The 13,392-nt window shown below is 55.0% G+C and overlaps 1 protein-coding gene across 1 annotated transcript in view; it reads right to left on the bottom strand.

Moving 5' to 3' along the window:
* Window positions 1-12,076, bottom strand: part of PDE10A (phosphodiesterase 10A) — a 307,742-nt gene extending 295,666 nt beyond the window's left edge. Inside the window, 2 exon segments of the mRNA XM_082475548.1 lie at window positions 11,216-11,635; window positions 11,638-12,076. Coding sequence (XP_082331674.1) covers window positions 11,216-11,635; window positions 11,638-12,061 — 844 coding nt within the window. The 5' untranslated portion in view covers window positions 12,062-12,076.
* Window positions 12,077-13,392: the final 1,316 nt, after the last annotated feature.

The raw sequence follows: 13,392 nt of genomic DNA, 5'->3' as shown, positions 1-13,392 counted from the left end.
ATGGTGTGTTAGTTTCTGCTTTATAACAAAGTGAATCAGTTATACATATACGTATGTTCCCATATCTCTTCCCTCTTGCATCTCCGTCCCTCCCACCCTCCCTATCCCACCCCTCTAGGTGGTCACAAAGCACAGAGCTGATCTCCCTGTGCTATGCGGCTGCTTCCCACTAGCTATCTATTTTACGTTTGGTAGTGTATATATGTCCATGACACTCTCTCACTTTGTCCCAGCTTACCCTTCCCCTCCCCGTATCCTCAAGTCCTTTCTCTAGTAGGTCTGCATCTTTATTCCCATCTTGCCCCTAGGTTCTTCTGACCTTTTTTTTTTTTTTCCTTAGATTCCATATATATGTGTTAGCATACGGTATTTGTTTTTCTCTTTCTGACTTACTTCACTCTGTATGACAGACTCTAGGTCCATCCACCTCACTACAAATAACTCAATTTCGTTTCTTTTTATGGCTGAGTAATATTCCATTGTATATATGTGCCACATCTTCTTTATCCATTCATCTGTTGATGGACACTTAGGTTGCTTCCATGTCCTGGCTATTATAAATACAGCTGCAATGAACATTTTGGTACATTACTCTTTTTGAATTATGGTTTTCTCAGGGTATATGCCCAGTAGTGGGATTGCTGGGTTGTATGGTAGTTCTATTTTTAGTTTTTTAAGGAACCTCCATACTGTTCCCCATAGTGGCTGTATCAATTTACATTCCCATCAACAGTGCAAGCGGGTTCCCTTTTCTCCACACCCTCTCCAGCATTTATTGTTTGTAGATTTTTTTGATGATGGCTATTCTAACCGGTGTGAGATGATATCTCATTGTAGTTTTGATTTGCATTTCTCTAATGATTAATGATGTTGAGCATTCTTTCATGTGTTTGTTGGCAATCTGTATATCTTCTTTGGAGAAATGTCTATTTAGGTTTTCTGCCCATTTTTGGACTGGGTTTTTTTTTGATATTGAGCTGCATGAGCTGCTTGTAAATTTTGGAGATTAATCCTTTGTCAGCTGCTTCATCTGCAAATATTTTCTCCCATTCTGAGGGTTGTCTTTTCATCTTGTTTATGGTTTCCTTTGCTGTGCAAAAGCTTTTAAGTTTCATTAGGTCCCATTTGTTTATTTGTGTTTTTATTTCCATTTCTCTAGGAGGTGGGTCAAAAAGGATCTTGCTGTGATTTACGTCACAGAGTGTTCTGCCTATGTTTTCCTCTAAGAGTTTGATAGTGTCTGGCCTTACATTTAGGTCTTTAATCCATTTTGAGTTTATTTTTGTGTATGGTGTTAGGGAGTGTTCTAATTTCATACTTTCACATGTACCTGTCCAGTTTTCCCAGCACCACTTATTGAAGAGGCTGTCTTTTCTCCACTGTATATTCTTGCCTCCTTTATCAAAGATAAGGTGACCATATGTGCGTGGGTTTATCTCTGGGCTTTCTATCCTGTTCCATTGATCTATATTTCTGTTTTTGTGCCAGCATCTATGGTATATTTTTAAATATATATTTAAACATATGATCCATATGGAATTTATCCTGGAGGTATAGTAAAAGGTATGCTCTAATTTTATTTTTTTTCCAGATGACTACCTAGTTGTCCCCAAATCATTTATTCAGTAGTCTAGCTCTACTCCTCCTATATGAGATGACACTTTTAAAATACATTAAATTCCTTTATGAGTCTGGCTCTGTTCTAAGGCCTTTCTATTCTGTTGTACTGGTCTGTCTGTTCACACGCCAGTACCACATTGTTTTAATCACTGCAGTTTTATAAAAAAAATAATTAGATGACATATTTAATCATGAGACACAAAGAGTATTATCCTAAAAAGGCGTGATGACTGAGGACACAAGAATGTTTTTCAAAGTAAACTTCTGGTCCTGGGAGAAAAAGAAAATGTGAAAATGTATGTAATCCTAATAGCAAAGATAAATATATAATTACCAAATCTAGAAAACCATAGTAATCAAGCCCTTCTGGATAGCATTTAAGATGTTTATTTTGGAAGCTGCTAAAACTCCAAAACAGAAGCACACAATTACGTCACGCACAGAGAAGTACAACTTGAATACCATACACCCATGATGCTTTGCTCCAGCAGTGACCTGCTCTTCATGCAAAATTGCTTCTTACAGAGTAGTTACCAACTTACAAGTCCAAATATGCTTATTCTTTTAAATAATTCATCACATCCAAACACATGGCATTGTTGCAGCACTTCATAAGCAACACTTTCTCTTTCCTAGTGTAGGAAATGTTTTCGTCAAAGTAAAGAGCTCTTTATCACCGCCTCAGGAACTAAAGCTGAGGCGTCCAAAATGCTCTACGCACTTATGCCCCACTCCTCCTATCGTCTCCTGGTGCCGCCCCTGGAGCTCCCCGTCCAGCAGCTCAGGCGGACAAACATGTTGTGCTCTCCGTAACTCAGAAGCCCTGGTCATTGGTGCCAAACAGTGTATTTGGACCACATGAAAAAGAAAAAAGAATCAAGTGGAATTTCAAGTTATGCTAGCAAAATTTATCAACCACATTACTTATTTTATTATTCCCTTCCTTTGCAAAAACTAACGTTTTTAAAGGACCGCTTTGATCGTTTTCTCCCGTTTAAACACCTTCACTTACTTATGCATTAGACTTGCTGTGCTTTGCACTGTGCTAGGCACTGAGGTTAAGAAAAAGAATAAAACATGCTGCCTGCCCTCACGGAGCACACGCAAGCGTGGGCGCCTACAAGCGCCAGGCATTAGGGAGACACAGACGGGGCCGGTGAGCAAGCTGGGGGGCAGGGCGGGATTCCAGGGGTCCCCGCAGCTGGCATCGGGGAGGAAGCCCTGTCGCAGGAGACGGCGTGACCTGGGCCAGAAGCTCAGGATGTCAAGCAAATGGCCCTGTGGACAGCGGGCAATGGATGCCATTAAAGAGTGTTCTTCACGCCTATGCACGCCTCCATCAGTTGTCCGAGACGGCCTTTTATCTGGTCCGCATCCCTCCTTGAAGGCAAGGATGGGTCTGGACATATCCATCACTGGTGATTACGACAGCAACTGGTACACGGCAGACCCTCGATAAACATCTGCGTGCTACGTCATCTGATAACACTGCGCACCTCGGCACCTCCCACGCCTTCCCCAGTGAAACATTCGAATGGCCTCCAGGGGAGGACCTGACAGTCTTTCCTTGCTCCGTCCTACCAGCTCCACCTTTCCATCTCTTCTGCGTGAAGCCCTCACCACCATCCAATCATCCCACTTCCCGTTTCCTGGATTCCGACTGTACGTTCCTACCCTCCTGCCTCTGTCCAGGGCCTTGCTCAGCTCCACATACCAAACACTCTTTCTCCCTCAAGACGCCTCTCAAATTTCATCCCACTGGGCCCTTTTCACCAAGATGTGTATGGAGAGCTTACAAGTGTTCCGCGTACTCTTTAAACGCAGAAGTGTGTGTGCACGGGCTCTGTACCGCTCGCTCTCACGCAAGCCTCTCTACACACCACGGATGGACAAGTCTTCCTCAACTGTCCCTTCAATCATATAAGTTCCCTTCTAAAAAGTTCTCCGTCATTCCCATCCCTCAGCTAACCATCCAGTCACGAGTCCGTCCTCTCCAGCCTGGGCAGGGCCTGCGACCGTGCTCTTGACTCCTGCGTGGCCCCGGGCAGCTCATCGTCCTCGGGGCTGGCCCTCCTACTCCGCTCACCCCCACGTGCCCGCAAGGTTGTCCAGTCAGGGAAATGGGAAGAGAGGATCTTGTGAAGGCGCTGTTAATTCTTCCCATTCCCTCTCTCCACCCAAACCCTTCTCAGCACCCACACCCGCTCTTCCCACCGTTCTCTCCGAGGACAAGGTCCCCTTGGTGTCCCAAGCCTTCTCGTGCCCACTACGTTCCATTGCTCCCAGCTTCTCTAAGGTTCTGCTCTGTTCTCTTTTTTCCTACTCTTCAAACTCCTTTTCCTCAACAAATAAACACTCTCCAGCCAGTCCTACGTGGGGAAAAGCCAGCTCTTCTCTCCCTGTGGATACGGGGCGACGTCTCCCCTTTCCTCCTCTGAGGACTAAAGCGCCTGAGTGAGTCCCCACCGACTCAGCCCCTGAAGGTGGCTCTCCGCCTCCGCCACTCCACTCAAAGCCCTGGACAGAGGTCGCCGGTGGCGCCCCAGCTGCCTCTGCCTCGAGGTTCTTCTTCCAAATTCCACAGCGCGTCCGTTCCGGCCCGTTTCACCTCCTCGCTCTCGCGCCACGCCTTCTCAGGGCTTCCACGGCGCCTTCCCTTCTGTCAGCTCTGACTCCTGCCCTTTCCTCACTCCCACCGTTTATTTCAGGTTCCCATTCAGCGCCATGGCTTCAACGCCCACCTGGAGAGTCACACACCTGATCAGCTCCCTCGCAGGGTTCCCGAGCCCTCCTGTCACTCAGCAGACTGGGGGGCACCTACACCGCACCACACGCCCGCTCCTTAGCCGACTCCATCAAAGCCCTCCCGCTCACGCAAAGCATCTGCCCACTCTCGGCGGGGGGCACACGGCCCCAGGGTTTTAGACACCATGACTGTAGTCTTTATTCTCCGGTCTTGGTCCATCAATCCTCTGATTTCCACACTTACTTACCCACCTGCCTTCTTACCATCTCCAGTAAACTGCGCAGCAGGCATCTCAGACTCAACACAGCCCAACAGGACGCCTGGTCCCTAGCCGCCCCCGTGCCAGCTCCCCCCGCTGGGCACAGTTCCACCTTGCGGCCCGTGCTCCAGCTAAAGCCCTGGGCCCTATTCTTGGTCCTCAGTCCCCCTTATTCCAAGTAGCCGACCCGCCCACTCGTCTGACGTGTTCTAACACCTCCCGAAGGTACGGGGTTCGACGGATTCCACTTCTGTCGCCATCGCCCTAGTCCAAGCCACCCGTGTCTCTTGTCCTGGGTACCGTGGTGGCCTTCGGGTCCTCCGTTTCCCCTGCAGACCCTAGATTCACTCACCAAACTGCAGCCAGAATGAACTTCTGAGATCACAACTGCTTAGAACCTTCCAGGACCTGCCCCTTGCACGGGAAGTAAGATGCAAATTTTCCAAAGCCCTAACCTGGCCCGTGTGCCTCGTGGTCTTCGTTCCACCGGCATGGTGTTCCCCTGGGCTCAGAGCCCCAGCATCGAGGCCCTCGCTTGGTTCCAGGGGTCTCCCTCGGCCTGGGGCGCTCCTTCTCTGACATCTGCAGTTTAACCTCCTCTACCCAGAGAGACCCTCACAGACCGCTCAAACCTGCCAACTCTTACGGCACTTGATCTTCCTGACGGTTGACACTTTTGGTTTCTATGCCTGATTGCTCAGCGTCTACACCATGGCACGTAGGCACCGACGATGCTCGGCCCAGAGGAGGGGCTCAGTGCCAGCCCCTCTTTTCTCAGGACACCACACGCAGCCCAAGCCTCCCGTCAGGACCCGAGCGGCCCTCTGCCCTCGCCTCACCTGGCCGCCCGCCCTGTTAGCGATGGCTGCCATCCTCCCTGCCTCGGGCTGCCTTTCACGTGCTGGCTGCCTGGCTCAGGCCCGCCTCTTCTCACCGGGCGTGCCCGCCACAGACCCGAGCCCTCTGTCTGCATCGCCCACGAGCCCAGCTCCACCACGGAAGGTGGGCTTCCTGCCTTCCCTCTTCTGTAGGGTCCCTCAAAGGGTGACTGTGAGGCCCCCGGCGCTGGTCCAGAAGAATCCTCTCAGCCTCGCCAGCCTCCCTCCCCAGGCCTCGCCCCACCTGCCTCCTGACAGCAGCCTCCGATGTGCCTCTCCTGGCCAGAAAGGCTTTCCCCAGAACCCGGCCCCGCCCAGCCCTGGCTGGAAGCACCCTCCACCGCGAGCCCCAGCCCAGTTCCTCTGGAACCTTTCTGGGGCCCCCGGAGGAGACGGGGCTCAGCTCTGGGTCCCAGAGCGTCCGCACGGCCTCCACCGGGAACCTGCTTGTCAGCTGGCTCGTCTCTGTGCTCAGCCGTGCGCTCTGACCACAGTGGCTCTTTCTCACCCACGGTGGAATCCTGGCTCCTCAGGACAAGGGCCAAGGCCAAGGACGCTTTCGATGAGTGGGCTTCAACTTCTGAGTTCCTTGAAGGCAGACACCACGTTGTTGTTCGTTTCCGTTCATCTCTGAATTTTCAACACAAATATCTGACCTCCTTCCATATATGTGTCCGCCACCTTTCCAGGCTCAGGGATGTAAGCAAGTAAGACAAGCCCCTGCCCTCAGGCTGGCACCAAGCTTGCCTTCTGCACAGGGAAGACAGGCAGTAAACAAGTAGGCCAGTAAATGAGCACGATAATTCCAGAAAGTGGTAAATGCTACAAATAAAATCAGAGTGCTAGGCGTCCTCTGCTTCCTTTGTAAGATTTGAGCGATTCTATCGCTGTGGAGTTTTCCCTTAGACAGACTTAGATCAGCTGAAGGGGACTGATTTACATTTTAAAAGGAAATTAAAATGTTTTGAATTAAAACTAAGAGTTCTCCTTTTAAGACAGAAATATTCCTTTCTCACGAAAATTATAGTTTCTTTCCTTCTCGGACCTCATGAGTTGTTTTTAAACAAACAAAAACTAACAATGTATTAACTGGTAAAATGTTCACCACACCAAGTTTAACCTGCTTTATCGTAAACGAAATCTCGTAATCACCTAGCACACTGCATTTTGTGTGTGTGTGTGTGTGTCTGTGTGTGTGTGTGTGTGTGATGAGGACTGTTAAGATCTACTCTCCTAGCCACTTTCAAACATGCAGTACAGACTTAATAACTACAGTCACCATGCTACGTTACCATCACTTATTTATCTATCGTACCGCATTCATTTTTCTTAATGGGGTAGAAAAAGTTTTAGATGCAGAAATTACCTTCAGTTAATATATCAGGTTGACACTGTAGAAGACACCATCTTCTACTGTCTCCACCATTGGTCATTTAAATTTTTAGGGATTATCTTTGTTCATGGAAGCTTTTTGAAATTAAAAGAGGAATGTCACGAAATTAAAATTAATGAATCTAAATAGTTCCACCCGGTTTAAACAGTTTGCCCTTTGGATGTAAGCCCTGATTACTCCAGCCAAAACAGACGTAGGCACCTCCACTACGCCTGGCCGTTTCATGACCTGCACCCTGGCCTGGCAGCAAGAGTTCCCAGCCTTCCTTTGATGGTTATCTTGGTAGGTATCCTATCTATATTCCAGGTCCTTTGAGGGACTAGTTCTTATCATTCGCATCTCCCTAAAATGATGTGCACTGAATAGGTCCTCAATACTTACCTGTTGGTTGGCTATTAATTGAGTTATACCCAGTTTGGTTGCTGTGCTGTTGGCCTTGCACCCCTCTGCAGTCCCAGTCTCAACAGGTCCATAAGAACAGGTTCAACGTGAAGTCCAGTGTAGCTTCTATGCGGTAGACGCATTTGCTCTTAAAAGGGATCATATTTATCTCAGTTTGCTCAAGTGTTGGCCACACAGTATCTTAAGTCTCAAGAAACAGAGCAAGAGTGGTCAGTGATGGATGCGGAGTATATTTAAAGTCTAGGATTCCTAGACACATACACATTTCCTGTTTGGAATATTTGAGAAATATACAAATTGTGTGAAGAAGTATTGAATATTTGCCACCTGGACTAACAAATCTTTCCCAGCTCATTTTTCTTGCTGTCTCTGATCGCTCATTGACCAACAGTTTTCTTTTCTACAGCACTCCGCATCATTCGGAGCAGCCAACTGGTGAAACATACAGTAGCAGAGCGGTGGGAGCACTTGTGAGAGGGAGAGAAAGACAGTGACCTTCCTTTAACTTCTGGATGTCTTTAAGGCAGGGTTCCCGACTCGACTGGTAAAGTCCTTGCCCCCCAGGTATATTTCCTGCACTTCCCGCCACGGCACCAAGTGTACTCAAGGTAAGCTCTTTCCTCCGGAAGACTGAATGCAACTCCTACAGGCCTATCGAAGCACGACTTCTTGGCTTTCCTTTCCTGTGTGTATGTGCGTGTGTACACACACACACACACACACACACACACACACACACACCGCTGCCAAGTGGACTTCTCAGTTCGCTCTGGGAGGATTTGAGCTCTCCCTGCACGGGGACTGCTTTCTATTCCAACCAGCATCAACTCTCCGAGCAGTAAAGTGCTCGAGCCCAGTGCCTGAGGACAAGCTCAGAGGTCAGCAATGAAAGGTGAAGTCAGCAACACCCTGATAGGGATGCAGAGTGACCACTGACCCTTCTAGCACTGGGCGTCAATGCTGCACCTGCTTTTAGGAGCTCTCTTCTCCTGGTGGGTGACATCCTCTTGGACCGCAGCCCGGCTAGGGCAGCGCCTGGCAAGTGGCAGTAGCTCTTAGTAAGTGTTTGCTCCGTGCGTTACTGAGCGAACCAGTGAATCTGTGTGAGCCAAAATGCAGAGCCAAAGTGGACAGGAATGGAACTAGGATATTATACTTTTAAAACACAATTTGCTTTTTGATGATGATAAAAAGCAGGCATTCCTACAAACAACAGTTGGACACAGCAGCCTTTACATGACAACTTGCTTGTTAGACCTAGAGGAGATCAAACTGAACGGAAAAAAAGGGAATAAACATGCACCAATCACGACACATCTGTATACACTTGGGGCGTTCTTCCATTCTTATAGAATTCCAAAGTTTTCTCAGAAAGACTCACTTTTATTGACAAATATCAAAAAAGTCCGCCAAGCTTCAGGTACTTCAGCCATTCACACAAATGTGGCTTGTCACTCAGCAACAGACAGAAACAGTCCCCCAACGTGAAGGATACAGTGTCAGAGCAGAAACTGGCAATGATCCTTAAAGTCGCCATCTAGCCTTTTTCCACTTTTGCAGTGACGTGGGTATAATAATAGATTTTGCTTAAAAGAACCTTAGTATTTACTACCTTAGTAACGTCCCAAAGAAGATTCTGGTTCCTATTCAAACCCCAAGCTACCTCTCACTGACTTGGTTAGAGAAAAAGACACAGAAAAACCCAACAACTCCTGAGTCTATTGTCACTGGGCTTCTCCCTGTGGGAACTTCCCACAGGGGTGAGGGGGGGTGGGAAGTGGGGTCAGATGGCCCTCTTCTCCAGGTCCTCTGTCTTTCCAAAAGGAAAGCCTGCTAGGGATTCCCCTAGGACATCTCCATCCCACCTGAGCTGTTCATCTTCATTCTTCTCCCCAGTATCCCTCACAACCTGCCCCACCCGAGACAAACAGCAGTAACAACACACAAACAGAAACTTCAGTTTAGGAAAACCCCTGCACAGCTGGTCTCCCCAGCACAGCCTTCTTCCCAAAACGTTCATATGCGAGATGTGGCAGCCTCTGACCCGCACCCTCACTCCTCCCACCCCACCAGCTGCCGACTGTAAAGAGTAGATGTTTATTTTTTACAGAAGGAAATCACTAGTGCAGGAGGAGGCGGGCAGACAGGAGCCCCAATTCTAGGCCCCAGACTAACCCAACACAAGTCAGAGCTGGTCGGGAGCTCCGTCCTCTCCCGCAACCTTCATTCAGTTCACGGCCACCAGGCTCTGTTTCAGCAAGTAAAAATGTCCATTCCTAACACATCCAAGGGCAGCTGGCGAGGCCACTCCTGCCCAGACCATGTCCTTCCTGAACCGCAACATTCTGAATTAATCAACACCCGCAGGTGGGGCCCGAGGGAAGCAGACTCCTGGGAGTTGCTGTGCGGGTCAGACTACGGGAGGCTACGGGATGGAGGAGTCAGCTGCGAGCCCAGGGCCCACGCCCCGATGTCCTATCAGGTCCACCGGCAAATATGAGCAGAGACAGCCGCCAGCGGCTCCAGACAGCCAGCAAGCAAGCGAGAGGCCGCTGGACCACGCGGCCCCCTCGGACTGAACCTCGCCAGGGAGGCGGGATCTCGGGGCGGGGCGGGGCTGGGCGGGGAGGGGGTGGGGGGTTGCCGGGCCGCACCGTACACGCTCGCACGCCCAGGGGCTGCACCCCAAAGGCGCCCTGCGGGCGATGAGCCCAGACAAGTTCCGGCCGCGAGGAGGGGTTAGACCCCGGGTACCCAGGAGGCGCGGGCCGGCCGGGACTGCGGAGTGAGCGGCAGATGGGAGACGGAAGCCGCAACAGCAACCCTGGAAGAGTCTGCCTGGAGAAGGCGCCGCGGAAACGCGGTTCCCCGGCGAGAAGCAGACAAAGGCTCGGGTGCGCACGCGGTGGACGGTGGCGCCGGAGCCCCGCGCCCAGGGCCTCGAGGGGCCGCGCCCGCCCCGGCTGGCGCCGGAGTCGCCCGGTGTTCCGCGGGCGCGACCTCCCTCCCCGCCCCGCCCCGCCCCAGGTCTCCGGTCCTCACCTCGCTCGCCCTCCATCCAAGACAACGGAGACCCCCTCCTCTGTGCACCCGGCGCCTCTTCCCTTAACATCTCCCGCCTCCTGCCTTCTAGCAAATACCTGCCTTGACGATTCTGCTCAGTCCCGTCCCCCTCCCCCGTGACACGCCTTCTGCCACCCCTGCTCCCGCGCGCTCTCAGCCCCGATCCCGGGGCTGGGGAGGCGGAGTGGCCGTGATCCCGGGGCGGGGGGCGGGGGGTCCGAACCGGCGGCACCTTTCTCCTCCACCCTAACGCCCCATTGTCCTTCCCCTGGCCAACCCGCCCACCAGCTAACCCCCAGGATCTAGAGAAAGTGGACTCTCGGCGGAGGCGCACCCACTTCCACGCGGCTAGTCCACGCTCTGGAACAGGGTCACTGCGGGGTCCGGGGGTACAGCGGCCAGGCGTCGACACCCAGCCGGGGAACCGCGAGCGCCTTCACGCTTGGGAGCGCGGGGTCCCGGGGCCCTGGCCTGCCCTCCCCTAGCCTGGGGACGCAGCGGGCGGGACCCCACGCGGAAAGAAGCGCCTCGACTCCAGCCTAGTGGCCGCAGGCTAAAGAGACGAGCCTAGCGTCAGTGATCACAGAGTTGAGAGTATAAAGACGTGCAGGGCAAGTGTGGCCAGAAACAGCACCGGGACCCCGAGGCGGGCAGCAGGTCCTGTTTTAACGCTGGCCTCCCGCCGCTCTCCCGCTCACCCTTCCCCCGCACGCACGCGGAGCCTGGGAAACGCCGGCGTCCCGCCGCTGGCCGAGCCCCCCGCCCCTCCAGAGAAGCCCGCTGGCCGCCAAACTCCCTGGGCACACGCACCCTGCCGGCCGCCCACCGCGGGGAAGGTGGAGCCAGGCACTTACTGGGGCTCAGGAAACACTCCGTCAGCCTTCGGAAGCAGCTCGCATTATTAGAAGGTCCATCTTCCATGTCGGCACCGAAAAGCAGCGAGGACGCGGCGACGAGGGCGGCGCCGGCGCCTCGCGGCCACCGCGGAGTTCGGCCGCCGCCGCCGAGGCTGGGGCCGGGGCCGGGGCAGCCCCCGCCGGCGCCCGGGAAGCCGTGGGAGCCCGCGCGGAGGACCGCCGGGCCGAGCGGGAGCCGGGGCGGCGGCGGCGGCGGCCGGGGCCCGGCGCGAGCTGGCAGCAGCAAGCCCTGGAGCGCAGGGGAGAGGAAGAGCCGCCGCCGCCCGCCGCCGCGGTGACTACTGCTGGGGGGGACGCTCAAGGGAGCTGCCTCTTGTCCTCCTCCTCCTCCTCCGCCAGCATCGCCGCCGCCGCCGCGCCCTCCCTTCCTGGGAGACGCACGGGGAAGTGAAAGGCAGATGAGGAGGGGAGAGGAGAAGGAGGGGGCGGAGGGGGCGGCGGCCAGAAGTAAAAGGAAGATGGAGTGGAGGAGCGGACAGGGGAGGAGAAGGCGAGCGCGGAGGGAGCGCGGGCTGCGACCCAGCCGCCGCGCGCAGGCAGGGCGCCGGGGCCCCCCGCGGGGCTGGCGCGGCCTGCGGACGAGGGGGGAGGGCGCGGGGGCGCGGCGCGCTCGGCCCGGCTGCGACCAGGCTCCTCGGGGGCCGGGCCCTGGACCGCCGCGCTCCCCCCGCCGGCTGCGCTGCCCCCGGGCTCCGGGCGGAGTTTGCCGGGGCCGGGCTCGTCCCCGGCCGCGGGCAGGGGGGCCTGGGGGCGGGGAACGAGCGGCTCCACGGGGCCGACCATGGCCCTCCTCCTCGGGCCGCCGGTGGGGGCCGGCCGCGGGCAGGAGGGCCGCGCGGCGGGCCGGGACTCGGCGGGCTCCGCCCCCTCAGAACCAGCCCTCCGGGGCCACTCGGCCCGGTCTTCACGTCGTGTTCCGCGCTGGGTGTGGGAGGGCCTGGGGCGTGCTCCCGGCCGGGGCGAGGGGCTGCGGAGCAAGCGTGGCGTGGTGTGCGCGCGCTCCGCTGGCGGAGCCTCCGCGACTGCTCGAAAGCAGCGGAGAGAAGCGCCGCAGTGCCGCTGCCCGTGGAGGCGGCAGCGGCTGCAGAAGACGCCCAGTGGCGGAGCCGGCGCTCCCCACGCCGCCACCGCCCGCGCCCCCGTAGCGCGCCCCGCAGCTTCTCGGCCTCACCGCGCCAGGCCCCGCACCCCGGCGGCCCTGTGCTAACAGGGCGCCCCAGGCCCGGGAGGGAGGACCGAGAAACGCTGCGTCTCTGCGAGGCGTTCTCACATCCTAGTGTTCCGCATTCGGTACCCGCAGCCCTGCAGCCGCTCCAGCTGTGAACTGCTGGGCGAGCCACGTCGGCCTGCTCCGTGCCCGAGCCCGGGAGCCCTACTGATGGCGGGCCAGCAGCTCCAGCTGAGCTGTGCTCAGAGCTCCCAGGAGAGTGCAAACTCAGACATTTGGTTGGAGTTCCCTTCAAGGCATACTGTTTCCAATAAGCTAAGGTTTAGAAACCTGGTTCGTCCCCAGTACTCCCTTTCCAGTACTCACTTTATAACGAACTTTGTGTGCACAACCCAGTTTGCCCCGGCCACGTTAGAGAATGGAAAGGGCAAACTATGGCTGCCCTTAGTTAAAAACTAGGAGACCATCACTCCAAAGCCTTGAGGACCGCGTCCTCACCTTTGGCTTTCTTGGACAACGGCCCGTCTCTCCTTCCCCAGCCCCAATCCATACGGTTGCTACTGAAGAGAACTGTGCCGCCCAATGGGCGCTCAGAACCAGGAGCGGCCGCCAGGAGTTAGGAAAGTTGGAGCGCTGCGCGCACGGATGCGCTGGTGTCGGTGTCCGGCAGGCGCGCGCAGCGGGGCCACCGCAGCGCTCCGGGTCTGAGCCGGGGCGGCGGGCCTGCTGACCCACGGTGGGACGGGCTGTCCGGACTCCCTGGACTAGGTCACCTTCCCAGGACTGCAACACGCGCGCCGATGCCCAGCTTCCGCGAAGGTCAAGGCGGTCACTTGAGCGCTAGGCGTGCGCGGCGGTGCAGCCGCTCCGGTGACGCAGGGCCCGGGGCCCCCACTGTGCGCTTGGCCTGGGGGGTCTTTTCTCGCCCTCAACTGTTTCTTCCCTC

This window comes from Balaenoptera physalus (genome assembly GCF_965194825.1).
Source record: "Balaenoptera physalus genome assembly, chromosome: 9".
Lineage (NCBI taxonomy): Eukaryota > Metazoa > Chordata > Mammalia > Artiodactyla > Balaenopteridae > Balaenoptera > Balaenoptera physalus.
The sequence above is the reverse complement of the archived record's forward strand: the minus strand, read 5'-3'. Positions and strand labels throughout refer to the sequence as shown.